The sequence below is a fragment of the Melanostigma gelatinosum genome (assembly GCF_949748355.1).
Source record: "Melanostigma gelatinosum genome assembly, chromosome: 20".
In the NCBI taxonomy this organism is placed as follows: Eukaryota; Metazoa; Chordata; class Actinopteri; order Perciformes; family Zoarcidae; genus Melanostigma; species Melanostigma gelatinosum.
The window spans coordinates 20,680,825-20,708,324 of NC_136653.1; the positions used below are offsets into that span (position 1 = coordinate 20,680,825).

The 27,500-nt window shown below is 44.3% G+C and overlaps 3 protein-coding genes across 3 annotated transcripts in view; 2 read left to right on the forward strand and 1 right to left on the reverse strand.

Moving 5' to 3' along the window:
- The window catches only part of klhl15 (kelch-like family member 15), a 9,074-nt gene extending 6,353 nt beyond the window's left edge, over positions 1-2,721 (reverse strand). The window contains exons 1-3 of the mRNA XM_079291976.1: positions 2,643-2,721; positions 1,525-1,612; positions 299-437 (exon numbers count right to left, since the gene is read on the reverse strand). Coding sequence (XP_079148102.1) covers positions 299-437; positions 1,525-1,612; positions 2,643-2,706 — 291 coding nt within the window. The 5' untranslated portion in view covers positions 2,707-2,721. The remainder of the gene's footprint in view (positions 1-298; positions 438-1,524; positions 1,613-2,642) is intronic.
- A 1,791-nt stretch (positions 2,722-4,512) lies between these two features.
- eif2s3 (eukaryotic translation initiation factor 2, subunit 3 gamma) lies at positions 4,513-10,219 on the forward strand. Its single transcript, XM_079291871.1, has 12 exons — positions 4,513-4,586; positions 5,970-6,033; positions 6,117-6,244; positions 6,552-6,673; positions 6,943-7,037; positions 7,114-7,272; positions 8,036-8,170; positions 8,253-8,347; positions 8,484-8,628; positions 8,820-8,989; positions 9,255-9,427; positions 9,848-10,219. The coding sequence occupies exons 1-12, from the start codon at positions 4,518-4,520 to the stop codon at positions 9,909-9,911; spliced, it is 1,419 nt and encodes a 472-aa protein (XP_079147997.1). The 5' UTR covers positions 4,513-4,517; the 3' UTR covers positions 9,912-10,219.
- A 1,087-nt stretch (positions 10,220-11,306) lies between these two features.
- lrrc31 (leucine rich repeat containing 31) lies at positions 11,307-23,442 on the forward strand (the record flags this gene model as incomplete). The annotated part of the gene is made up of 10 exons (XM_079292405.1): positions 11,307-11,319; positions 17,865-18,035; positions 18,251-18,394; positions 18,660-18,827; positions 19,542-19,706; positions 19,865-20,047; positions 20,548-20,715; positions 20,846-21,010; positions 21,813-21,968; positions 23,066-23,442. The coding sequence occupies 10 exons, from the start codon at positions 11,307-11,309 to the stop codon at positions 23,440-23,442; spliced, it is 1,710 nt and encodes a 569-aa protein (XP_079148531.1).
- Between the last annotated feature and the right edge of the window lie 4,058 nt (positions 23,443-27,500).

Genomic DNA, 27,500 nt, shown 5'->3' on the forward strand with positions numbered 1-27,500 from the left:
TCTCTGTGTCCCTGTCTCTCTCTCTGTCTCTGTGTCCCTGTCTCTCTCTGTCTCTGTGTCTCTCCGTCTCTGTGTCTCTCCATCTCTGTGTCCCTGTCTCTCTCTGTCTCTCTCCGTCTCTGTGTCTCTGTCTCTCTCCGTCTCTCTCTGTCTCTCTCCGTCTCTCTGTGTCCCTGTCTCTCCGTGTCTCCATCTCTGAGACTCACATCATGACCAGAGAGAGAACACATTGTAGAACTCTGGTCGTCTCAAACACAATAAAACCCTCACGAGTAAGTTGATCACGAGGATAATCTACCTGGAAGTGGTGCTCCTCGATCAGCAGGGTGACGTCCAGCAGCAGGCGCTCCTCGTACAGCGCCCGGAAGCCCGACGACACGCTCCCATCATGCACCTGGGACAGGTACACCTCCACGTCTGCCCCCGACATCACACACCTGGAGGCACGACGGAGAGCACATGAAGCCACGACACTGAAGCCGTCTGGTGCGAACATAAAGCTGAACTCAAACTTAACGACTCTTCCACAATAAATTGAGCAGGCGCAGCGCTGCCAGTTTAAAGATGACGTCTGTGTGCAGCTGAATAAAGTGAGTGTGTGTCTGGACGTTGAGCTGCATTAAAAGCTCAGCACGCCGTTACTCTCTCGTGTTCGTTTCAGCGCCGACACTCCGGGGAAATAACCGGCTCCACTGCAACACAGTGAGGTCGGTAACAACAAAGAGAAGGGGAAGAAATCCTGCATCTTCATCATCATCATCATCCTCCAGCTTCTTCAGCGAGAGATAGAAAGTAACATGAACACACAAAGTGTATATTTGATTTGACTTAGTTTCTGCACACAAAGTAGAAAACACACATCATCTGCACGCCTCCACAAACCCACAGTCACTCATTCACAAATGAAAACACACACACACACACACACACACACAGCACACTCACCTCTGATTGGCCACGGGCATGTCAGAGGGGGTTGTCCGAGCCAATCAGAGGACAGTGCCCTTTGTGTCCGGGAGATGCTAACAATGTCCCTTTTCTGAGCGTCAATCACCTGGACGACAAAGTCAACACAACCGCCTCATTAAAGCATGAACACCTGCAAACTGGAATCAATGAAAGCCGTACAAGGACAACCGGAGACATGACAAGTGTGTGATTGTCATAATCACGCTGCACTAAACATTAAAGAGGGGGATTAAATATGAGCAGTCAGACAGTTTGGAAACAAACCTCCAGCTTAGAGAAACTTATTTGGAAAAGAGAACATTGTCAGTGGTGAACGACGGACATTCACTTTCAGTTACACCTCCAAATAAAGTGGTTTAGAAGATCTGGATAAACTGTCGGTTTGTTTACAGTCTGACTTGTTTGTGATCTCAGATCTCTGCTATTACTGAGACTTTGGTTGGTATAACGTTATCAGAACCAACAGGATGTGTCAGGAGGAAGAAAGAGAGGCTTGATGGGTGAGATGGATGCTGAGTTAATAGTGACAGGAAGAGGTAAAAAGAAGAATCGTACCTTTTGGAGCCCGGGCAAACAATCACAGGCTTTGACGGCTGAGCGCTAAGGGGCCGCTCGCATTTCCTGTGTTTATGTTTCCCTGGTTCTAACAGGAGACAAGAAGAAGACCACAGACTGTATATATGACCATAGACTGATAAACTCATGTTTACAATGTTTACTGAGGTAATAAATCAAGAGAGAAGGAGAGTCATTTTCTCATAGACAACCAGAGGAGTCGCCCCCTGGTGGACATTAGAGAGAATGCAGCTTTAAGACCAATTTGTGACCAATGTCACAAATTGAAGGATTTCTTCAATCCTTTATTCTACAAAATATAGTTTTAACTAACTGTACTAAATATTGATTTGATTTATTATCATATCACGACAAAAGAAAACCAGCAAGTTTGTTTTTTGTTTATAAATGACTGAAACAATGAATTGATTGTTGCCAATTATCTTTGTTAACCTTGATTAATCGATAAACTGATAATCAACAGCCTTATCATCCAAAAGTGTTGCTAACAAACAGAGACAAGTAAGTAATGAACAAGTATTTAACGAGTATGTTTGGGCTCTAACCAGACCAGACTACATTTGATTAAAAATGAAATTATGAGATAGAAAGTCATAATTATGAGATAGAAAGAATAATAAACAACAGGTTGAGGAGATTAGCAAATTATGCTAATTCATAGTCAGCTGTCACTCACAACAGAACAGTTATGAAAAAGGGGGATTTTTTTACAGTCATAACAATAGGAATAGATTGGGCAATGCTAAAGGCTGACGTTAGCTAACAGCCATTACACTGACATGAGCAGCACAACGGCCACTGTAGCTTATTTAGTTTATGTTCATTCAATAAAAGGATGCTACAGACTACCTTTACATTCTAAGATAATATAAAATAAAGGCTCCGGCTACACATTCATACTAGCTAATAATATTAATCATGTGTGTATAAGAAGTACATATGTTGTCATTTACTCTACGGCTGAGCTAGCTGGCTAGCCATGTTCACTGTCACGATTCTCTGGTGGTGGTGGGAGGAGCCTATGAGGAGGGGATCCGACAGCCTTTAGCTTTAGCTTTTAGCCTTAGCTTTAGCTTGCTAACATCCAGCCGCCTCACCTCGGCGGTGCGAATCCCCCGAACAGCCCCTCTTCGACCAGGCAGCTCTGACTCCTTCGGACATGGAGGACGTTGCGGGTTCTATTCCGGAATCGGAGAAAGCGGACGGCAGCGGTGCACTGCCATGTTATCGTCCATCTGTCACAGACGAAGAAGAGAGGCTCTTTAAATTAAACGGGATAACAAACCACAGCGGTCCACTATGGGCTTTGCGGACGCCATTTTTTGCACCGACGTCATTTCCGGAATTTGCGGAACTCAGGGGCGTTGTGCGGTGCAGCAGAGATCGTGTATAAGGATGGAAGGATGTATCACTCTGGTATGGAAGCCCATTTTTGCACGCAAAAAAAAAGGTCACTAAAAAAATAAAATAAAATACTCCCAAAGAAATAAATAATAATAATAATCCTGAATCTTTTTTTTTTTGCTGGCGGAAATTTTTTTTTTAAATTTAAAAAATAAAAATATGTCTATATATATATATATATATATATATATATATCGATATATATCGACTGTTTACATGTTGAAAAAAAATCTCATCAGTCCGATCAACTGCAGTGTCCAATCATAGATAGATAGATAGATAGATCGATGTAAACTTTATTTATCCCCAGGGGGAAATTCGTTTGTAGCAGCAGCAATTTACAGAGTAGAATATAACATATGGAATGCACAATATCTACAGTACAATAAAATAACAGAGCAGATATTGAATTGAAGGAATAGATTAATAAAAAATAAGCTAGAATAGAATAGAAATGCACAGTATATACCATGAATATAGTGGTATTAATTAAATAAAATTAGCAACTAGTAAACTAAACAACCTGGACAGTAGAGCCAGGATCACCAACAACAAGCAACAGCCTGTAGCGGTGTAGTCATGTGAAGGACGACGATCTGGCCCGAGGTGTTTTATTATAAAGTCTAATGGCAGAGGGCAGGAATGTTTTTCTGAATCTGTCCTTGTGACAGCGCAGCTGCATCAGTCTGTTGGAGAAAGTGCTCCTCTGTCCCTGCAGGAGGTGGTGGAGAGGGTGTTCTGGGTTATCCAGTATGGATCATAGTTTCTTCAGTGTCCTCCTCTCCACCACCTCTTCCAGATTGTCTTGTTTGCAGCCAATGATGGAGCCGGCCTTCTTTACTAGTTTGTTCAGTCTGTTGGTGTCTCTGGCTCCAATGCTGCTCCCCCAGCAGACTACAGGAGTACAGTGCACCTACATTAAAATGCATGTGCAAACACCTCTGTTTTAAGGATGTTCAGGCAGGTCTTGCACTGTCTTGCAAAATATAGTTTCAGTTGTGGTCAAAAGATGCATATTCATATTTTCAGTTATTTATATAATCTAGTTAAATTGCAAACCTACTGACACACCAGCAAACCTGGTACTGCAGGATTTGTTATAGAACTACAAACGAAACAACAGAACTACAGAACACTTTTGAAAACGTCAGTAAACAGCGACGGACCTGACACATATATAAAGATATATTTCTTTATTTTTTTGTAGAAGGAAAATTTACTTAAAACGTATGACATGTACTGTCTTATACGATTGTTAGAAACGTATTAACAACATCAGCTTCATTACATAAAATGCATTTTACTGTAAAAAAAATTAATTGCATCAGACGTTCTGAAAGGACCCCGTTGTGTGAGTCACGCGAGAGACAAACCCCGTTTTTATTTGTCAGCGAAAATAAATATGTTACTGACATCTTGTTTGAAATATATTTGATTTCCCACCTACATGGCATAAACGGAACACATTTTAATGTAATAGTTAATTGTAGGAAAAGAGAAATAGCGGTTTTCAGTGGTTGATCAGGCATTCGCCGGAGCCGCCTCATTTCATTCTCTTTTCATTCAAGATGGCGGGTGACGAGTCTGGTACAACGCTTGGTCAGCCTCATCTGGCTAGACAAGACCTTCATTCTCTTGTAAGTGTCAATTGAACGGCTTTTTAAAAAAAAATTGTGTATTCCGTTGTTTTGTCAAAATGGCGCTACACAAACGGTGTGACATTCGTAGCCGTTAACGGTCGCCGGTGCTCCGCCGCTACCATCCGCACGTGATGGCAGGCCCGGCGTAGTGCGAGCTAATACAACCGTTATTAACGTTAACGTTACAAAGGATTTAAATCCGACTAACATGTCCAATTGAAACAAACGTTTGAATGTATAACATGTATTTACAGCGCCGTGCCAGTCGCCATCTTTGTTCCATGTCAGTGATGTGAGCTAAACCTCTGATTGGTCGGAAACGTTAGCATCATTTGCTGTAGTTCAGTGTAATGTCAATGGAATGATCTCAATTTTTGGCTGGTTTTCATCTGTTTCATACGAACATTTGATGCATTTATTTCATAAAATATGAATATTAATGCTTGTAATGATATTAGCAGAATATAGCTCATATGTTGCCTACCTTTGGTGATTTTATTTTAATCAGCAGATAATATGCTTCAAGTAATTCTTAATTTATTTTTAATGAAATGTCAATGTAAAGTCTGGTGGTACTAAGTGATAAGAATGATATATAAAATATATTCAGATACGCCTTTATTGATCTCCAGAGGGGAGGTTCAGGTTACAGTACAGACTAAGAAGATAATGAATAAATAACAAGAGGTACATGTAACTAGAGTGTGTGTGTGTGTGTGTGTGTGTGTGTGTGTGTGTGTGTGTGTGTGTGTGTGTGTGTGTGTGTGTGTGTGTGTGTATATATGTATATATATATATATAATTAATTAATTAATTAGAGCAGTTAAAGACAGTGTACGGGGTAAAGTGACAGTGAGTTAGATAGTATCATGTAAACAGAGTACAGTGGAATTATATATATATATATATATATATATATATATATATATATATATATATATATATATATATATATATATATATATAATGTGGTTCAGTAATGATACTTAGTGTTGATATAACAACATAATATAAATCAGAATCAGCTTTATTGGACATGCGTACATACATCAAATATACAAATGAACAAAGAAAACATAAAAACAAGGACATTAAAGACATCACAGCAGATTAACTACTATGTACAGTATAAATCCAAAAGTATGTGTAAATGAACTAACAATGGATTAAATGTTATATGGTTCATAATGTAGTGAGATAATATGACTATGTGATGTTTAAGTTTGCTCTGCGTGTCCACTCTCAGAGTCGGTGTTTGTCCGTCTGTATGCCGTCTCTTTGTTTCTATCCACCTCCAGCATTTAAAGAGAGCCGCTGCGCTCACACTGTGTTGTGTTTCAGTGTGCGATGAGCCACTAATGTGACTTGTTCTCTCGGCAGGATGTGTCCACTTTGACGCCTCTCTCTCATGAGATCATCAGCAGACAGGCCACCATCAATATCGGTACGTAAAACAAACAAATGCTGATCGGATGGAACCAGGAGCGCCGCCTGTTTTTGAACGTCGCGTCTTCCTTCTCTCTCCAGGCACCATCGGCCATGTGGCCCACGGAAAGTCCACGGTGGTGAAGGCCATCTCTGGTGTTCACACCGTCAGGTTCAAGAACGAGCTGGAGAGGAACATCACCATCAAGCTAGGATATGCTAACGCCAAGGTAAGCAGATTTAATCTGCACCTTCCATCACCTCTCGTTGTACGATGGGCCGAGTTTGGTCAGGGTCTTTTATTCATGCTGTCACAATGCTAACAATGTTCTGTTCATAACCGTTGTAAACTGGATCGAAAACAAAGAAGACTTCTCATTGAGAGCCAGAGCGCTGAACATTTTGAAACGTCTGTTTGTTTCATGTTAGTCTGTTCGATTTTTCTCCCTCTCAAGTAAAACTTTGACCCCTCACTCGTATAACATGGTCCCTTTAAGTAACATGAGATATATGAATGTCACCTCCATGTTTCTGCAGGTCTATAAGCTGGATGACCCCAGCTGTCCCAGGCCAGAGTGCTACAGGTCGTGTGGCAGCAGCACTCCGGACGAGTTTCTCTCAGACATACCCGGAACCAAGGGCAGCTTCAAACTGGTCAGGTAAGACTGGAAGGGGAGAGGGTGGGGGGGTCGAGAGAGAGAGAGGGGGGGGAACAGGGAGAGAGAGAGATAGGGGACGTGGAGAGACAGAGAGAGGGGGGCAGGAGAGAGGGAGTGGAGGAGGAGGAGACACAGAGAGAGACAGACAGAGAGGGGGAGAGGAGAGAGGAGAGAGAGCGGTCGTGTCCCTACAGCACAGATATAACTTTGTTTTCTGTTTCACTGTAAAATCATTTTTCCTCTGACTTTTGTCCCCGTCTGTCTCTCAGACACGTGTCCTTTGTTGACTGTCCTGGTCACGACATCTTGATGGCGACCATGTTGAACGGAGCTGCCGTCATGGACGCAGCCCTCCTGCTCATTGGTAAGCCCCCCCCCCCCCACACACACACAGTCTGTTTCAGAAGTCATCTGACTGTCTCGTCTCTCTCGTCTTCCAGCGGGTAACGAGTCGTGTCCTCAGCCCCAGACGTCGGAGCACCTGGCGGCCATCGAGATCATGAAGCTGAAGCACATCCTCATCCTGCAGAACAAGATCGACCTGGTGAAGGAGAGCCAGGCCAAGGAGCAGTACGAGCAGATCCTCTCCTTCGTGCAGGGTGAGTCGGCATCAACAGAAACTCTGTTAACATCCCAAAACAACACATCAAACACGTGTGTTCAAATATGAAAATTCATGTTTAATTGTGGGAAATAAAAGCTACCACGTAGCTCTCAGCGTCGCGCTGGAACCATCGCCACCTTTAAGATGTTTGAGTCGTACTCGCTGGGGCTGGGCGGTGCACAGCCCAAACAACTTCTGTTGCTCTTCAACAGGCAGATAAATATATTGTTCGCCGCTAGGAGTGCTACGGACGGAGCTGGTTGTCTTACCTGTGTTGAGAGGGACTAAAGTAAAATCCTTTGATGCTCTCTGTGGGTCGCGGCTGGTCATTAAGGAATGACGGTGGATTCCACAGCCAGACCAGCTGAGAACATTATATTTTCCTGAATTTAGGCTTTTGCATTTTCTAAATGCTCGAGCGTTATTCAAACGACTCGTACATAGTTACAGCCTTAAAGCGAATAGAAGCTGTGGCGCCATAATGTGGCTATAAGGTGGTATTTCAGCTGCAGGACAGCAGGTATAAAATGCACGGCCCGCCACTGCATTCAGGCGGGAAAAAATACCGTGAGATATATTTTTGGTCACACCGCCCAGCCCTAGTACTCGCTATCATCCAACATTTGTACTTTATAAACAGAAAACACGTTTTATATTGTGATGTTTACTGCAAATGACGTTCACTTTGGTCTTTCTCTAAACCGTGCGTGTGCGTGTGTGTGCGTGTGTGTGTGTGCGTGTGCGTGTGTGTGTTACAGGCACGGTGGCAGAAGGTGCTCCCATCATTCCCATCTCAGCGCAGCTGAAGTACAACATTGAGGTGGTTTGTGAGTACATCGTCAAGAAGATCCCGGTTCCCATCAGAGACTTCATCTCAGAGCCCCGACTCATCGGTAACACACACACACACTTCTTTTCTCACTTTGTTGTCGTGTGTTTTGGCTTTCATTTCTGAGAATACTTTCTGTGTTTCAGTCATCAGATCCTTTGACGTGAACAAGCCGGGCTGTGAAGTGGACGACTTGAAAGGAGGCGTGGCCGGAGGAAGCATCCTGAAGGGAGTCCTCAAGGTGACATCTTCAATCGTGGTGGATTTCTGTGTTATTATCTGGCTGAAGAAAAATGGCAGAGAACACACCGGATTAGGGCAGATTAAATAACATGTAGCTTCTTCTCCTCTTCCTCCTCCTCCTCCTCCTCCTGCAGGTGGGTCAGGAGATCGAGGTGCGCCCGGGTATCGTGTCCAAAGACCACGAAGGGAAGCTGATGTGCAAACCCATCTTCTCCAAGATCGTCTCTTTGTTTGCCGAGCACAACGACCTGCAGTACGCTGCACCGGGAGGCCTCATCGGTACGTAGGGGGGGGGCACAGAGAGGGAGCGGTACCTCCGTAACCGACTCTCCTCGATAGCTACGACCAGCTGGCTTCTGGTCCAGATCGTACTGAACTCAATCAAACAGAACGGTGGATCAAACACGTAGTCTAGCAAAGTTAACTGTGTGTGTGTTTGTGTGTGTGTGTGTGTGCGCGTGCGTGTGCAGGTGTGGGCACTAAGATCGACCCGACGCTGTGCCGGGCGGACCGGATGGTCGGTCAGGTGCTGGGCGCCGTCGGAGCGCTGCCCGAGATCTTCACCGAGCTGGAGATCTCCTACTTCCTGCTCAGGAGGCTGCTGGGCGTCCGCATGGAGGGGGACAAGAAGGCCGCCAAGGTGAGGCCTATGGCGTGTTCACACCGAGTAGATTACATATGAAGTCTGCGCACAGACGCGACGACACTGGAGTGGCGCGTATTTCCGACGGGGCGGAGCTGTCGCGTGACGCTGCGGCGTGACAGCCTATCGCCGTTGAGATGCTCCTTTTGACAGAACACAATGACCCCAAATGGTCCCGGATGACGCACCTTCATGCAGCGTGGACCGTGCACCTCAGGGCTCTGAAGTGAACTCGTGTCTCCTTGTCTCCTTGTCCCCTCAGGTCCAGAAGCTCTCTAAGAACGAGGTTCTGATGGTGAACATCGGCTCGCTGTCGACGGGCGGTCGAGTCAGCGCCGTGAAGGCCGACCTCGCCAAGATCGTCCTCACCAACCCGGTCTGCACCGAGGTGGGAGAGAAGATCGCGCTGAGTCGACGTGTGGAGAAGCATTGGCGGTAAGAAGAAGTCTGACCGCACCAGCGGGGTTTCAGTTGTTATGTGTGACCTGAAGGGAAACGATGGCTGCTGCTGCTCACCGTTTATTGATGTGGATATCAGCACAACCCGTCACTCTTCCACAGGTCTGGATATTACAGGATGAATATTATCATATCTGCCCTTTTAAAAATGTACGATGGATGAAGTTTAACCTCATCGGTCACCACATGTACCTGGAGAGGAAGTTTCTCTTCTATAATCCAGAGCGTTTGCTTCTGTTTTAGTGTTTTATGTTTAAAGATCACTGCTCACTAAACGAAGGAGCTGAGAATCTGAAATATGATTTTAATGGTTCGGTTTGAAAGCATCTTATTAGAAAGAAGAGATCTGTATTTCTGAATGAACTCTGATTGGCTCCTCCCCTCTGTGTTCCTCAGTCTGATTGGATGGGGGCAGATCAGGAGGGGCGTGACCATCACACCCACAGTGGACGATGACTGAGGAGGAAGCGGGACATCACAAACATCACACTCTTCTTCTTTTGTTTTGTTTCGGGTTTTCCTTCACAAGAAGGAAGGAAACAAGAGGACACATCAGGGTTTGAAGGATGCTTCCTCCCTCTGCTCCTCTTCCTCAGCAGCAACATGAGGAGGTCCAGTTCAGCCTTTCTACCTGCTTTCTTTTGTTCCTGCAGAAGAAGAAGAGCGGCGGAGGAGGAGGAGGAGGTGGTTCACGTTTCAAAGTGAAACCTGGAGTTCATTCAGTACAAATGATTTCAGTCTAATCTAATAAAATACATTTGGAAGAAATGTTTGGTTTCATTTTGTTGCAGCTGAAACATAAACATGAACCTTCAAAAGGGTTTCGTGCTCGTTAAGTCAGAATTAGAATTAGAATAATAAGTTCAAATCTTTTACATCAAATCCTTCTGAAACAGATTTAACAACTGAAGAGGTTTTTATTCATGAGATTTAAATGTGAACTACTCTGTTTATTAAAGCAGAAATATCAAACGTTTCTTTAGTTCCAGCTTCTCAGATTCATAAATAATGTGAAGCTTCATCAATAAGTTGTGACTTTTCCTGTTGTAAAGACCTCCGACGTCCTGATGGATTAGTTTTATTATCACGTTATCACGACCACATCATGAACGGGTTAGTGGAGAACACGCACTACTTTAAACGTTTGTTACTTTAACATGTTCTGTTTGTTTAAACTGCTTTTTTTCAAGTGCCAGTTTATTAGGTTCACCTGGTAGAACTAGTGCTGCAGTAAATCCTCCCTTCAAAGGTTTTATACTGAAAGAGTTTCATTTATTCTGTCATTTAACATTTAGCCTTGCTGGTAACAAACACCTCACAGTATAATGTCATATTTATATATATTTATAAACCGATAAGACTCAGAGGGAAGGAAATATAATAATAAAATTAATTCTGCACAGTGAGTGTTTTAACTTTATGTTTTTACATTCTGAGGTGATACTTTAGTACTTTTACTACGAACAAAGTACTTCTACACTGTGGTACAACTACTATTACTAAAGTTCTAAAGAAGTTCTAAAGAAGAAGAAGGCTCTAAGGATCAAAAGAGTCCTCGCGCAGATCGATGATTACGTCAACATTTACTGAAGGTGGTGCCGCACTTCCGGGATGGTTCACCTGACAAGCACGGGACGTGACGTCATCAAGGTGTTAAAAACTGAGGTCCAGAGTCAGAGGAAGCAGCGCGAGGAGAACGCTTAAGTAGAGCTCTGTGACTTTACTCACAGTTTGTGTTTTATTTTCTCTACGAACGAACGGACCGTGAACGCATCACCGTGACGACCAACTGATACAAACACTTTTATTATTATTATTTATTGTTTGTTTGTTTTGCAGCTCTCCACACCTGCACATGGAGTCTGCGGGTAAGATGAATTCTTCTGTAAAAAGAATAAATATGAAAGTATCATGCATCGTGGTTTTAGTACATGTACATGTATGTACAGTACATGTAGTACATGTACAGTACACACTGTAGTAAACTAGTAAATGTACAACTGAAACCTCTCTCTCTATCCATCTCTCTCTCTCTCTATCCCTCCATCTCTCTCTCTCTCTCTCTCTATCTCTCTATCTCTATCTCTCTCTCTCTCTCTATCCCTCCATCTCTCTCTATCCATCTCTCTCTCTCTCTATCCCTCCATCTCTCTCTCTCTCTCTCTCTCTCAATCCATCTCTCTCTCTCTCTCCCTCTCTCTCTCCCTCTCTCTCTCTCTATCCCTCCATCTCTCTTTCTCTCCCTCTCTCTCGCCATCTCTCTCTCTCTCTATCCCTCTGTAAATAAAAATATACATTCATTCAATGTTAAACACAGCTTATACGCGGATATGTGAGTTCTAGTACAAGAAGGTCAAAAACGCCAGGTGGGGCACTCTCGCACTCGCCTGAACAAAGTGGAAATTACTAGAACTCTGAAGGATAGCTTTTGCCCCAGTTAAATGTCACATAGTCTTACAGAGAACCAGTCTCAACTGCCTGCTCCATCTTAGAGATAGAAAGAGGCGCCCTTGCATATCTAGCGCCTAGCTTATCTAGTTGGCCGAACATAACAATATGCGGCTGAATCAACATCTCACACACTGACGTTCCAGAGAAGGCGGATCCCGGACGTGAGCCAGTGTGGGCGGAGATGCTCAGTGCTCCATCAGGCTATTTGAATGCTAAAAACAAATCCGCCTCCTACTATTGCTTTGACCAATAGGCTCCAAAAGGAGGACCTAATATATGAACGCATGCGCACTCTGTTTAAGCGCCTTTTAGCTTTTCATTCACTCCTACAGAGTGAACTTTTTAGGTCCGTGCACGTTTAACTGCTGGACATAATACTTCTGTCACAAATAAACCTTATTGCTTGAATTGAGCTAAACGCCTCGACCTAAGTCTGTTCACCTGAGTTTTCTCCTCAACATGAGATTTATTCTCAACATGGTAGCAGAGGATGGTTCTTAACGATCAGTAGGAGAGACATCTCGTGACGGACTTTTTCTTCTGTCAACAGACAAAACAACAGGTGTTTTCCCGAGAGGCTGGGGATTCCGGAGGCCTGCCGGAACGATTCTTATCACCTCGGGAAACTGATCAAAGCAGCTGCAATCAAAAGGTAAGCGCAGAGCCTATTTAAATGAAATCTGCAGAATTGTATGTAGGAAAAACCAAATTGAATTGATCAGAAGTACCGGGTGTGAGTATGAATTGCTTTGACTAAATTTTTAAAGATAAATTGACGAAGCATTGTGACAGGATTGTTATGACAGCAGTGGGGGTTTTGTAGCATAGAATGTACATGTGTGTGAGTGGATCTAACAGAAATTAAGGATTGTAAGTTCTATAAACTGGCATCGTGTTCACCGTGTAAGTTTTGATAACTGTTCGGAGGTTACACAGCCGTGGCGAAAGCTTCGGTTCGCTGACCAATGACGGTCTGAAAGACTGAATTCCGGGCCACACTGTTGATTTATGCGAAGTTGCAAGCTGAGATTTGGATCAAGTATATAGAAATGTTGTTGGAATACGCTGATGTGACTGTAGTGTGTCTGGAGACTGCAAAACGCCATTTCCTAAAGGGACCAGGTTCATGCAATGTTGTACACTGTAAAACGAAGATCCATCCAGAGAATTTTAATTGAGAAAAATAAATTGATGAGGTCAAATTGAGGTAATTGATGAGGTTTGTGTACCAGTATTGCAGAAGTGGCAGTGTATGGGTTTGCATGCAGCATAGATGATCTCAGGGAGACATCGATTCAATTGTAGCACAAGAATTCGCCATTTCCTTAGGGACCGTGTTCGCACAAGGCGTACACTGTAAACAATAAGGTCAATAGACCTTTCCTGACGAGGTCTGTGTGCGATTATTTGTGGAATCACGGCAGTGTATGGTCGATTGAGTGTTGAGTAATGCCTATTAGGTATCCATCTCCTTCGGGACCGTGCTCGTGAAAACGCTATAAGAGCAGATCTATATGTGATTTGTGCGTATTTCAGCGACGGCAGTGTATGGTGTCAATCTGGTATGGATGTGAGTGACTGTGTGAAGCGTACAGGTGTTAGAGAGTACATGTGTAGTTGTAAAGTTGTAGTGTTTTTCACCAGGTTGGTGTGCTTTTCAGAGATTGACGGTCAGTGGAGCAGAGCACACGCATAAGACACAAACTTTGCACTCAAACACAGAACCACAAACACTAGAATAGAAGAGGAAAGCTGAGGGTTAATATATGTAATAGATATCCATAAGAACCGTGAACAGAGTTAGGAGCGAAGACACAGCAGGCAAAGGCACAGAGGCAAGGGAGTGAACATCTTAGATAAGAAAGACAGCTGCAGCCAAAGCAGGGAGAGATAACAACGGACAGAGGGCAGAAGAACATTCGACAGGAGCTTTGGCTCCCTCTGGTGGACATTCGGGAGTACTGCATCCAAACATTTTATATTGAAAAATTTGAAAAAAGAATTTTGAAAAAAAAAAAAAGAATTTTGAAAAAAAAAAAAAAAAAAGAAGAAGATTGGAATTGATTTAAAAAAAAAAAACTTGATTTGAAAAAAAAAAAGAAGAAGAAGAACACAAGAAGACATGGCTGGAGCTGTGGCTCCATCTGGTGGCTACTCAGAAGTACTGCGTGCAAAACTGAAAAAAGCTGTAAAAGCCACAGGAGGCAAGGCTGCATGGAAAAGAGACAAGATTCATTGGGATAACTGCATGAAACGATGGACAAAGGAGGGATGGTGGAGGGCGGCTAGTCCACTGCCTCCATCAGCCAACAACCTCCGATTCTTTGCCAAAGATTCGACAAAACGAGTGGCCTACGCACAGACAGCAGAGAATAATCAAACCAAACGACGTGTGTTCATTAACCCCCTGAAGCAAGCCCGCAAAGACAGAGAAGAGGAACATCGAGTGGCGATGATAGCATTAGAATTGGCCATGACAGATCGGATACAGGTGGACATGCTGACCGAAAAAGAACAAACCAGGCCCCATCAGTTACTCGACATCACCCCCTTCGACATCACCCCCCTCGACATCACCCCTACCACTCAAGCCCCGGTAGGTCTGGAAAAGACTGCACAGGAACCGGGCCAGGCATCTCTGGCCTCGGCCCCTCCCCCGCCCTCAACTGGCCTGTCTCCAGCACTTCCTCTGGTTCCTCCCCCCCAGTATCACCTTCGGTCCCATGGCCCGCCCCCCAAAGCCAGAAAAAGAGGAGCACCTGGAAAAAGGGGAGCATCCTATTTCTGCTACAACTGTGGGAAACCGGGACACTTCGCAAGAGACTGCAGGTCAGCACGGCAGCAAGCACAGAGAGGAAGAGGACAATACTCCAGAGGAGGAGGCGGACATGGCTATGATGGACAAAGACCACAGCAAGGGGCCCATCAGGCTCCTTGGGACAAGGGACATGGTCTCCAAGGCGGGGCCCATGCCACACAGGACGCGATCTGATGACTCGCCTCAATCTGATCATCTGGATGAACCAAGACGGTGTCCATGTCTCGTCCAACCCACCAACTAGTACGTTGTCATGAAATCATTCAGCTTTTCCCATACAGAACTCCCCTGGACCACGTCCACTGCACTCATGTCCCCAGACTACTCCCTACCGTTCCACCTTGATGTTTCCGAAAGAGACAGCCTACTCAATGCTGTACTCTTCCAGAAAAAGGGGGGTGAGAGACAGGTACTGATGTATCACACATCAAAACTTGACACTGTGGAAAATCTCATATTGTCATGGGCCATCCACTGGAAGCCAACATCCGCCCTGAGCTCACAATCGAGCACATCAAAGAACATCAAAAGAAAGCAGGACCTTAGGAATGGTCCGAATGGACACGAAAAGGAGCCTCAAAAGACAAAGAAGGTCTGTGGAGAGCCCACGACGGCAGAGTGGTTGCCTCAGCAGAACTGTGTGCAGCACTCCTACCAGGGGCCCACGGACCTACACACGAGGGAAAGAGACGGACATTGGACAATTTGAAACAACTATGGTGGCATCCGCACATGGAAGCGATATCTTTCCTCTTCTGCGATGAATGTCAAATTTGTGGAAATCACAACCCAAGAAAACCATTCAAGACACCGATGGGATCTTATCCCGTGCCCTCTGCCTGTTTCCAAGACATCAGCATAGATTATACAGATATGGGACTAGAGAACAGAGTGCAGGGAAAGAGGTACATCTTGGTAATGGTAGACAGATTTTCAAGATGGGTGGAAGCAATTCCCACCAAGAGAGAAGACGCGCAGACAGTTGTAAGGTGGCTGCAGACAGAACTGATTCCCCGTTACGGAGTGCCGAGATGCATCCGCTCTGATAACGGATCACACTTTAGCAACACCATGCTCGCACAGGTAGAGCAATCTCTGGGAATCACACACCGATTCGGGTCAGTCTATCGCCCGCAATCTCAGGGCCTGGTGGAACGAGCGAATCAGGCCCTTGAGAATTGCGGCAGTGTACGGTTGATTGCGTGCAGCGTAATGTCTCAGGGAGACATCAATTATTGTTTCAATGTATGTTTTAAATCTCCTTTACTTTTTACGACTGAATTTTATTTCTTACACTGTTTCTTTAATTGTTTTTAAATCTCCTTTTCTTTTGCCTCATGTTTTGATGCTTTTAATGGTTTTATGTGAAGCACTTTGAATTACCTTATTGTTGGAATGTGCTATACAAATAAACTTGCCTTGCTTTAAGGCCAAAATTGCCAAAGTTTGCGCGGGCTCCAAATTAACATGGGTTGAGGCCCTGCCCCTGGCCCTTATGGCCATGAGGTCCGGAAAAGGGGGAGAAACACATCTCTCCCCACACGAGATCATGACTGGCCGGCCGATGCCAGGTCCACCCAGAGATGGAGGTCATATGCCACCTCTGGATGTACAGCAGATTGAAATGTCTGACTATATGAGTGCCCTAACTTCTCTTGCTGAAGCTCTCTCCAAACAGATCGAGAGGACTCGAGCAGTACCTGAAGCAGCGGCAGCTGGAAAGCAGATACAAGTAGGTGATTGGGTCAGGGTCAAGGTTCACAAGCGCAAGTGGACTGACCCCAGGTGGACTGGGCCGTACGAGGTGAAGGAGGTTACTTCACACTCGGTCCAGGTCAAGGGCAAATCAGGCGCCCCTTGGCACCACCTGACACATTGTGTCCCAGCACCGGTACCAACCAGAACACTAGGAGAAATTCGTACTAATTTGGAAAATGCATCAGGAACTTAGATTATGCAATCTTATGCAAACCCCGCCGACCGAGGTCGGCAGCGCTTCACCTGGGAAGGGGCGGGATGTGGGAAGAAAACTATAATGGGGGTGGGAATGGGCATATTAGTTGCCCTACTGATCTGGGGATTAGAAACCAAGTATCAGACACAACAGCACCCATCTAATTCAACTGCCCCCCCTCCCTCACCATCCCCGAATCAGACACACACCCGAACTAGACATAGCACCCCACCAGTTTCCGATCCAGACGATTCAGATGATAGGGACCTAAACATAGAGTTACAGCCATTGAATGAGTAGTTCCAAAACATAGAAGTTCACACCTAGCAGGTGTGAAAAGGGGGATTTGTAAATAAAAATATACATTCATTCAATGTTAAACACAGCTTATACGCGGATATGTGAGTTCTAGTACAAGAAGGTCAAAAACGCCAGGTGGGGCACTCTCGCACTCGCCTGAACAAAGTGGAAATTACTAGAACTCTGAAGGATAGCTTTTGCCCCAGTTAAATGTCACATAGTCTTACAGAGAACCAGTCTCAACTGCCTGCTCCATCTTAGAGATAGAAAGAGGCGCCCTTGCATATCTAGCGCCTAGCTTATCTAGTTGGCCGAACATAACAATATGCGGCTGAATCAACATCTCACACACTGACGTTCCAGAGAAGGCGGATCCCGGACGTGAGCCAGTGTGGGCGGAGATGCTCAGTGCTCCATCAGGCTATTTGAATGCTAAAAACAAATCCGCCTCCTACTATTGCTTTGACCAATAGGCTCCAAAAGGAGGACCTAATATATGAACGCATGCGCACTCTGTTTAAGCGCCTTTTAGCTTTTCATTCACTCCTACAGAGTGAACTTTTTAGGTCCGTGCACGTTTAACTGCTGGACATAATACTTCTGTCACAAATAAACCTTATTGCTTGAATTGAGCTAAACGCCTCGACCTAAGTCTGTTCACCTGAGTTTTCTCCTCAACATGAGATTTATTCTCAACACCTCCATCTCTCTTTCGCTCCCTCTCTCTCTCCATCTCTCTCTCTCTATCCCTCCATCTCTCTTTCTCTCCCTCTATCCATCCATCTCTCTCTCTCTCTCCCTCTCTCTGAAGACATTGAGGACGTTTTAAAGGAAGAAGAAGATGTGTTTAGGTTTGTGAAAGGTTTGTTGTCTGTCCTCTCATTGGTCAGGAGGTCAGCGGGGGCGGGACGGCGGCAGTCTGAGGCGTTCCCCTCTCGACCTCATCATGAACCAGATCCGCAGGAAGCGCACGGCCTCGGACAGGAAGCCGCTGGGACGCTTCCTGTCCCGAGACCGGACGGGGATCCCCGAGGACCGGGAGGAGAGAGGACACGGCTCAGGTGTGATTGGTGCCGGTTCACCGGGACACTCTGCTGCATACAGATATATATCTATATGTAGATATGACAATATATATATTGGGTTGACTATTGGTGCTTTCACAAGATATTTACACACCTGCCTCACCGTGTGTGTGTGTGTGTGTGTGTGTGTGTGTGTGTGTGTGTGTGTGTGTGTGTGTGTGTGTGTGTGTGTGTGTGTGTGTGTGTTCCAGGCGTAGTCGAGGTGGCGGAGGGCGAGCGAGACGCCGGCTGGGGGCGAGTGTGTGTTTTCCTGCAGAAGTTGGGGAAGACGGGCGACAGCAGCAGCCTCGGTCTGTCTCACTGCGACCTCACTGCCACTGACCTGCTGGAGTTAGGTGATTATTACATCACTTTATTCACACGCTTTGTTGTTCTCAAAGAATGTGCATGTTTGTACGATTACAATACACTTAAATATGTGATGACCGGCACAGTTTAGTGTTTCCTACAGTCCCACTCTTCACTGCAGCCCATTCGTACCCCATAGCAACATAAATTGTCTTTGCAAAGTGTGTTCGTTCTTTAGTGAACACAGACTGAGGTTAGTTGTTGAGTGAGCTTTAACCAACATGTATGTTTTTGGTTCCCGGTCCTCCTCAGCGACGTTGCTCCAGTTCCTCCCTCAGCTGGAGGAGGTGGACGTCTCCTGGAACGAGCTGATTGGCGGATGTCTGACAGCGTTGACCTCTCACCTCCAGCATGTGGGCGGGATCAGAGCGCTGAGGCTCTGCAGCTGCAGGCTGAGCGCCGCCGACGTCGCTGCACTGGGTGATGAATGAAGTCCAGTCAGAGCTCGTGAACGTTCTTCTGCTCGGATCCTAAATCTGATGTGACTTGTCTTCAGTGTAGAAATGATCAACAGAACGTATGAATACTTCAATACTTTAGTTCGTTCATATAAGAGCGTGTCGTCTGCATACAACTGTCTCCACACCATCACACTCAGATGGAACAACAGGGGTCCTAAGATAGAACCATGCGGCACTCCCATGAAAGTGCACCAGTGGCTCATGGGATATGTAGTTTTTCAACGTATTTTATTTCAACCTTGATAGGCGTGCTGAATGTTTTTTTTTGATCACCATTCAGAGTCTGCATCAAGTGAGTTTCAGCAAACATTTGGTCGATTGAGCAATTTGACAAACAAGAAAAAAATGAATGTGCAGCTGTTCTTAGAATCGATTTATCATTGAAGCGATTTCATTTTTGATCAACTATTTTAAAGATGATGTTTTAACTTCTGAAATGAAGATTTGCTCTTTGTTCTCATCTTAACGAGCTTCCGTTGGGTTTGTATTGAAGCAATCTAAAGACGCCGTCTTTGACTCGACATAGACTTTAATAAAAATGATTAAAAACTTCAACAGGGACGTTGCTCGGGCCGTAATCACGTTCGTGTAGTTCTACAGTTCCAGCTGTTCGGCTTCAGCTTCAAAGAAAAGAAAGAAGTGGATTTTATTGCTTTCTGTTGCGTCCGAGCAGGTGAAGCTCTCGGCTGCGTTCCACTCCTGGAGATCCTGGATTTGTCCTGGAACGGCGGCGTCGGGTGCGGCGCTTTGCAAGGCCTGCTGGGTAAACTTCCCCCTCCGCTGAGGGAGCTCCGCCTGGTGGCCTGCCAGCTCACTGCAGCCGATGCCACTGCACTGGGTACTGCCTTTAAACCCATGAATACTATCATAAGGAAGGAATAGCTTACATTTCCCACAATGCCACGGGAGAGAACACCAACAGAACCTGAGTTCCTCTAACAGCCTCCACTCTGTATGTGTTGTGTGAGCCGTTCTGTCCATGTGTGTCTCTCTCAGGAGGGATCGTGTCTGCTGTCTCCAGACTCCGTGTGCTGGACGTGTCCTGTAACCCTCGGCTCACTCGGGAGGTCGATGCCGGCGGCTTCGTCGCGTTGGCCTCCTCGCTCGCTCACGCCGTCGGCCTCGCCACGCTCGGACTACAGGCCTGCGGTCTGAGGCCGGACAGCCTCGAGGCTCTCGGTAGGAGATGCAGGATGTTGTTTTGTGTTGAAAAGTGTCTCAGACACAGAAGCTGACACACTTCAATCACACTTTATTAGCACAGCACCTTTCACGCAGGTTTGTGAAAAGACAAGCCGAAAATAAGACGGAACAAGTGAAGCGAGTGAAGTTCAGCACCAGGTTCCTCTGCTTCTGACCGTTTCTACGTTGTCTTACGGATCCACAGGTGTCTGCAGATCTCTCAGTGACGCCGTATATTTGACATTCATATATTTCCTCAAAGCTTCATGCAGCACATTTAGATTCCACATGCTCGTATCAACTCTGCAGAATCCGATGGTATTTACACACAGAGACTTTTCTGTCACTTCACTTTTGCACAATTCATCCTTTTACAAACTTGGATCAAGATGAAAATGGCAGGAACATAAACGAAAACCTCTTTTGAGTTTTTGATGCATTAATGTTCGATCTTGATGAATCTGGTTTATTTATTCCCCCCCGTCACTGTGCTGCAGGTGGTTCGCTCCGCTGCCTCCCCTCAGTGCGAGAGTTGGACTTGTCCTGTAACAAGAGTCTGGCTGGAGGCCTGGACCGCCTCACGCTCCACCTGGCTCACCTCACACACCTGGAGAGCCTCGACCTCCACCTGTGCCATCTCACCCGCTCCGACCTGGAGGCCCTGAGTGAGTGAGTGGTGTGTGTGTGTGTGTGTGTGTGTGTGTGTGTGTGTGTGTGTGTGTGACTGACACGATTGAGTGTGTGAGGTCATCTGTCACGTGACCCCCCCCCCCCCCCCCCCCCGGTTGTCTCCAGTCCAGGTACTTCCCTCTCTGGCGGCGCTGACGCAGCTCGACGTGTCGTCCAATAAGGAGTTAGGGGGCGTGGCCCACCAGCTGGTCGCCGCCCTCCCTCTGACACAGATGAGGCGTCTGCCGCTCAACAGCTGCAGCCTGAACCGGGACTCCTTCACTGCTCTGGGTACGCACAAATACTCCTGATACTCCTAGAGCTAGTACTACAACTACTACCAGTGGTGCTGATGCAGCTGAAGCTGGTGCTACGTACAGACGTATTAGTAGAACAATGTACTTAAAGTTTCAAAAGTACTCGTGATGCAGAAAAACAGCCTTTGATTCATGAACATGATATTATTGGATTATTTTTACTGATGCGTTCATGTGTAAATATCATTTTATTGTTGCAGTTGGTCGAGATGGAGCCAGTTTTAACAATTGTTGTTTCGTTTATAACAAATATTTGAAAAGGCGATCGTATGATTTCAATGGAAAACTGATTTTAAAGTATAACTGTCAAATATCAATATTTCCTTCTGAAATGGGAATACTCACATGATAGTACCTCTAAACTGTGCACTTGTACAAATATAGCAAGTTACTCTACCACTGTACTTCTGTCAGTACTATGAACAACTACGACTGCTACTACTGGTTTGATTGCTGCTTCTACTACAACTGCTTCTATGAATGCACCATATCATAATCCTTTAAAAAAACACATTTATTTGATATTATTTATGTACGAGACCCCAAAAAAACGCACAAAAGCAAACTACCAACAGAAGGAAGACAGAAAACTTCACAAAGAGAAGATTCTAAACATATTTAATCAATTTCTAATGACCTGACGGACAGGATTCCTGTTTCACTTTATTCATATTCAAAACAAAGTGTGTGTGTGTCTCAGTTGGCTCTTCATTACGTGTGTGTGTGTGTGTGTGTGTGTGTGTGTGTGTGTGTGTGTGTGTGTGTGTGTGTGTCAGCTCTGGCCGTGCCGTACCTGCGCACTGTGGACGTGTCCTGGTGTAAAGTGGTGGGAGGACGTTTATCTCTGCTGCTAAACGCTTTACAGCCGACAGTCGTCCTGGAGCTCAACCTCAGCAGCTGTGAGCTCAGCACAGAGGACCTGCTCCACCTGGGTAACACACACACACACACACACACACACACACACACACACACACACACACACACAGACACACACACACACACACACACACACATACACACACACACACGCACTAACACACACACACACACACACACACACACACACACACACACACATACACACACACACACATACACACACACACTAACACACTAACACACACACACACACACACTCTAACACACACACACACACACACACACACACACATACACACACACACACATACACACACACACTAACACACTAACACACACACACACACACACACACTCTAACACACACACACACACACACACACATACACACACACACACATACACACACACACTAACACACTAACACACACACACACACACACTCTAACACACACACACACACACACACACACACACATACACACACACACACATACACACACACACTAACACACTAACACACACACACACACACACACACTCTAACACACACACACACACACTCTAACACACACACACACACACACACACACTAACACACTAACACACACACACTAACACACACACTAACACACACACTAACACACACACACACACACACACACACACACACACTAACACACACACTAACACACACACACACACACACACACTAACACACACACACACACACACACTAACACACACACACACTAACACACACACTAACACACACACACACACACACACACTAACACACACACTAACACACACACTAACACACACACACACACACACTAACACACTAACACACACACAAACACACACACACTAACACACTAACACACACACACACACACACACACTAACACACTAACACACACACACACACTAACACACACACACACACACACACACACACACTAACACACTAACACACACACACACACACTAACACACACACACACACACACTAACACACACACAACGTGAAATCTGAAACGTAAAATATGAAACGTGAAATATGAAACGTGAATGGACAAAGCGATAAACAGGGCGCTGAAGCAGCAGAATCATCTTCAGCTTTTCTTCTTGGTTCTCGGTCCAGCTGCCGTGTGCAGCCGCGGCGGCCTGTCCTCTCTGCGGACGTTGGACGTTTCCTACAACGGCTCCGTGGGCGAGGCCGGCTGGTCCGCCCTGTTCTCAGCGGGAGGCCCGGCCTCGCTGCAGGACCTAGACCTCAGCCTCCGACCTTTGACCTCCGCCTCCTGCTCGGCCTGGCTGCCGGCGCTGCTCGGCGCGCTGCCCCGCCTCCCGGCGCTGACCCGCCTGGCGGCGCAGCGCTGGACCGTCGACTCTCGGGACCGACAGCGGCTGAACCGCTGCCTGAGGAAGAGGAGCGTCCTGCTGGAGTGGGACGCGGCATCATCGTCATTTGAGGCGACCAATCAGGAGAGTCCTGAGGAGAGTCGTTCTGAGGAGTAGAGGATCAAAAAGCTGAAGATGATTATCTGATATCAAATATGACGAATAAAGAACAATGGAGTCAAAAGAACATAAGCAGCACTCAGAGATTTAATCAGACACATGACTGCGACTTTAAATAAATCTGAGATTGAAAACATTTCAAATCAGGCAAAATGTTTTGCAAATTATTACAATAATTATTTCCAATTAAAACACATAAAGAAGTACAGAACACTACACTCAACTTAAATAACTTACATTTAAATTAAAAGGCATTTCACAGAGTTATGATATTGTTTTGTCACCTGATTTATACCTTTTGTTATCAGCGTGTAGCCCCGCCCTAAAGCATCCCCTGCTTTATGGTCTGTGTGACTCTAAATGGACCATAATGTACTAAATGAACATCATGCTGTATTGAAGAAGACTTGAAACTAGAGATTGAGACATAAACTCATGTTTACAATGTTTACTGAGGTAATAAATCAAGAGAGAAGTAGAGTCATTTTCTATAGACTTCTATACAACCAGAGGAGTCGCCCCCTGGTGGACACTAGAGAGAATGCAGCTTTTAAGAGACTTCCGTTTTTGCCTTCACTCGGCAGAACCGGAGGTTGCCGCCTGGTATAAACGTGAGGTTGCTGCCCAGTCGAAAGCCATAAACCAAGGTGGCGACAGCTAAAATGCTGAACTCCAGGCATTACAACTGTAGTCCACAAACCAATGGGTGACCTCACGGTGACTCCATTACCTTAAACAGAATGAATGAAAAGCAAAGTCCACCGGGTGGAGCTGTGAGCTGCGGGACGAAAGTACATCTTAGACGCTTTGTGACGAGTGGATTTGTAGCATTTGTTTTGCTGTTTTAGCCTCGAGGAATGGATGAGGTGATGTGTTCATCTGTCACCTTCTATTGTTCTTTTGTTGGATATGATTCAATTGCCATTGTTTTAATGAAGTCGCAAAAATATCTTAATTATATCAGTGTTTCGACAGCATGAAGCCCTGTGTGACTCGATATGACAACAGTGATAATGTGTGGGACATATGAGCCTTATGTCAGTGAGTATGTAGTTATGCATGAAGTAGACTTAGTGAACTGGTACATTGTAAGTAAGATAAGTTTCAACTCATCAACACATTTGACACACTGTCCAGACTGTCTATTCACTACAAAGTGAATGATTTACAGTCCGAGTGCTGAGTGAGCGTGTGTGAGCGCTGCTTGTGTCGGCATTATTAGCAAATATCTGACTTCTGTAATTCTGTAATGTAACATCATGCATTATAAAACATGAAACTGTTCAATCAATAATTGTTTTTCACACACATTCATTCAATTCAATTCAATTTATTTTTTAAACACAAAATCACAAATTACAAATTCGCCTCAGAGGGCTTTACAATCATCTTCTGTCCCGGGACCCTCACATCGAAACAGGAAGAACTCCCCAAAAACCCCTTTAACGGGGAGAAGAGAGGGAGAGACCTGTGGGAGAGCAGAGGAGGGATTCCTCTCCCAGGATGGACAGAAGTCCCCTCCCACCCTTTCAAAATAAAAGCCCCACAAATACAAGTTTCAATCCAAGAGTATGAATCTAAAATGCAGAAAAGAGAGAAGCGCCATCTCAATTGAACCTGAATGACGCTACCGGTAACATTGGCGTGTGTGTATATTGTGATTTCTTCTGGCAGTATAAGCCACACTGTCAACATTTCTTGAGGAATTTTCTAGTTATTATTGAGGCCGATGGATAATATTCAGTGTGAGACAGAGAGAGATAGAGAGAGACAGAGTTAGAGACAGAGAGAGAGAGCGATAGAGAGAGATAGACAGAGAGAGACAGAGAGAGACAGAGAGAGAATGAACACAAATAGACCGGCGGCGTGAATGACAGCATTAGAATCTCTCTCTCTGTTCTGCGTGGGGACGTGCATTGAAGGACCGTTGGGCTGTATGTCAGGATCAGGATCCCTGTCTGACCTGTGGTGTGTTACCTCTGTGTCCCCTGATCTCCTCTCCTCATGTGTTCTGTCATTCCCCTGTTTGTTATGGTGTGCCATGTGCTCTGTTTGTCCTCTGCCTCCAGACACCTCCCATGGCCACACCCTTGATTGTGCACAGCTGAGGACACTCCAGCCGATCACCTCCTGCAGCCTGACACACCAGACTCAGGGCCCACTCAGACAGGGGTCTCTAACTGGCGGACCGCGGTCCGGATCCGGACCCAGACGCAGTTGCATCCGGACCCAGGATCTAAAATCGATATTTTGGAATCACACATATATTAGGCAGCGAGTTTGTACTTTAACCGGTAGGGTTGCACGGTGTATCGATGCTAAAAAGGTACCGCGGTACCTGTACGTTAAAAACGATACGATTTTGCATGTTTTTAGTGTCGATACTTTATTAAAATAGCGCGATCAGAGCGCACTCGCTGCTCCGCTCCGTCATGCTGCCTGCAGGCATGCAAGGGGGCGGGGCTGCCCAGCGCGCGCACAGCAACAGGCAGCGCGCGCACTCACAGCGAGTGATCACAGGGGAGACATGCACGAGCTTTTACCGACTGTTCTCGGCTTGTTGGAAAACAAGATGCCAGAAGTATCATCTGGAAGTACTTTGGCGATATTGCAGACAGTGAAGGAAAGCCCACTGACCGACAGAGACCCGTCTGTGAAACGTGTTTCACAGCCACAGACCAGTGAGGCAACACGTCTAACACGGCAAAGCACCTTCAGACAGACACCCCCACCTTTAAAGAGGTCAAAGAACGAGAGGTAAGCATGAACACCCCCGAGCTCACCATAGACAGCCAACACGAGGAGCCTTAGCCTAGTCTGACAACAAGCCTATGATCATGAGGTCACAGTGCACACACGTGCACTAAATGAAACACAATTCATGCAACATGGCTCCATGCTGGTGGAGCCTGAGGGTGGAGCTTCAGCTAATTATTTATATTTTTAGTTTAGGAAAAATAATTATTCCATGAATTAAGATAAAATATGAAGTGAAAATATCAAACTCACTGTGCAGTAAATTAAGCATTGTTTACCCCCCCCCCCCCCCCACTCCCACAGACAGTCAGACAGATGGCAGCAGAGCAGCAGCAATCACGGCACCATGTAGTTTATTAATATCTTGCTGTAGGCTAATACTAATATTAATGCCATTTGTTCAGTGTTCAAAAAGCTGGGCATATATATCTATATATATATATATATAGATATATATATATATATCTATATATATATATCTATATATATATATATATATATATATATATATATATATATATAGATATATATCTATATCTATATATATATATATGAATATAGATATATATATTCATATATATATATATATCTATATATATATATATATAGATATATATATATAGATATATATATATCTATATATATATATATCTATATATATATATATATATATATATATATATATATATATATATAGATATATATATATATATAGATATATATATATATAGATATATATATATCTATATATATATATCTATATATATATATATATAGATATATATATATATATGAATATATATATCTATATTCATATATATATATATATATATATATCTATATATATATATATTCATATATATATATATATATATATATATATGAATATATATATATATATATATATATTCATATATATATATATAGATATATATATATATCTATATATATATATCTATATATATATATCTATATATATATATATATATCTATATATATATATATATATATATATATATATATATATATATATATATATATATATATATATATATATATATATATATATATATATAGATATATATATATATCTATATATATATATATGAATATATATATATATATATATATATTCATATATATATATATATATATATTCATATATATATATATATATATATTCATATATATATATATATATATATTCATATATATATATATATATATTCATATATATATATATATATATATATATATATCTCGGCCGCCCTGCTCCTAAACATAAAGCCATATGAGTC

Coding starts and splice junctions, on each gene's coding strand:
- eif2s3 (XM_079291871.1), top strand. CDS start 4,518: ATGGCGGGTGACGAGTCTGGTACAACGCTTGGTCAGCCTCATCTGGCT. Junction 4,587..5,969: donor GACAAGACCTTCATTCTCTT/GTAAGTGTCAAT, acceptor TTCTCTCGGCAG/GATGTGTCCACTTTGACGCC. Junction 6,674..6,942: donor GGCAGCTTCAAACTGGTCAG/GTAAGACTGGAA, acceptor TCTGTCTCTCAG/ACACGTGTCCTTTGTTGACT.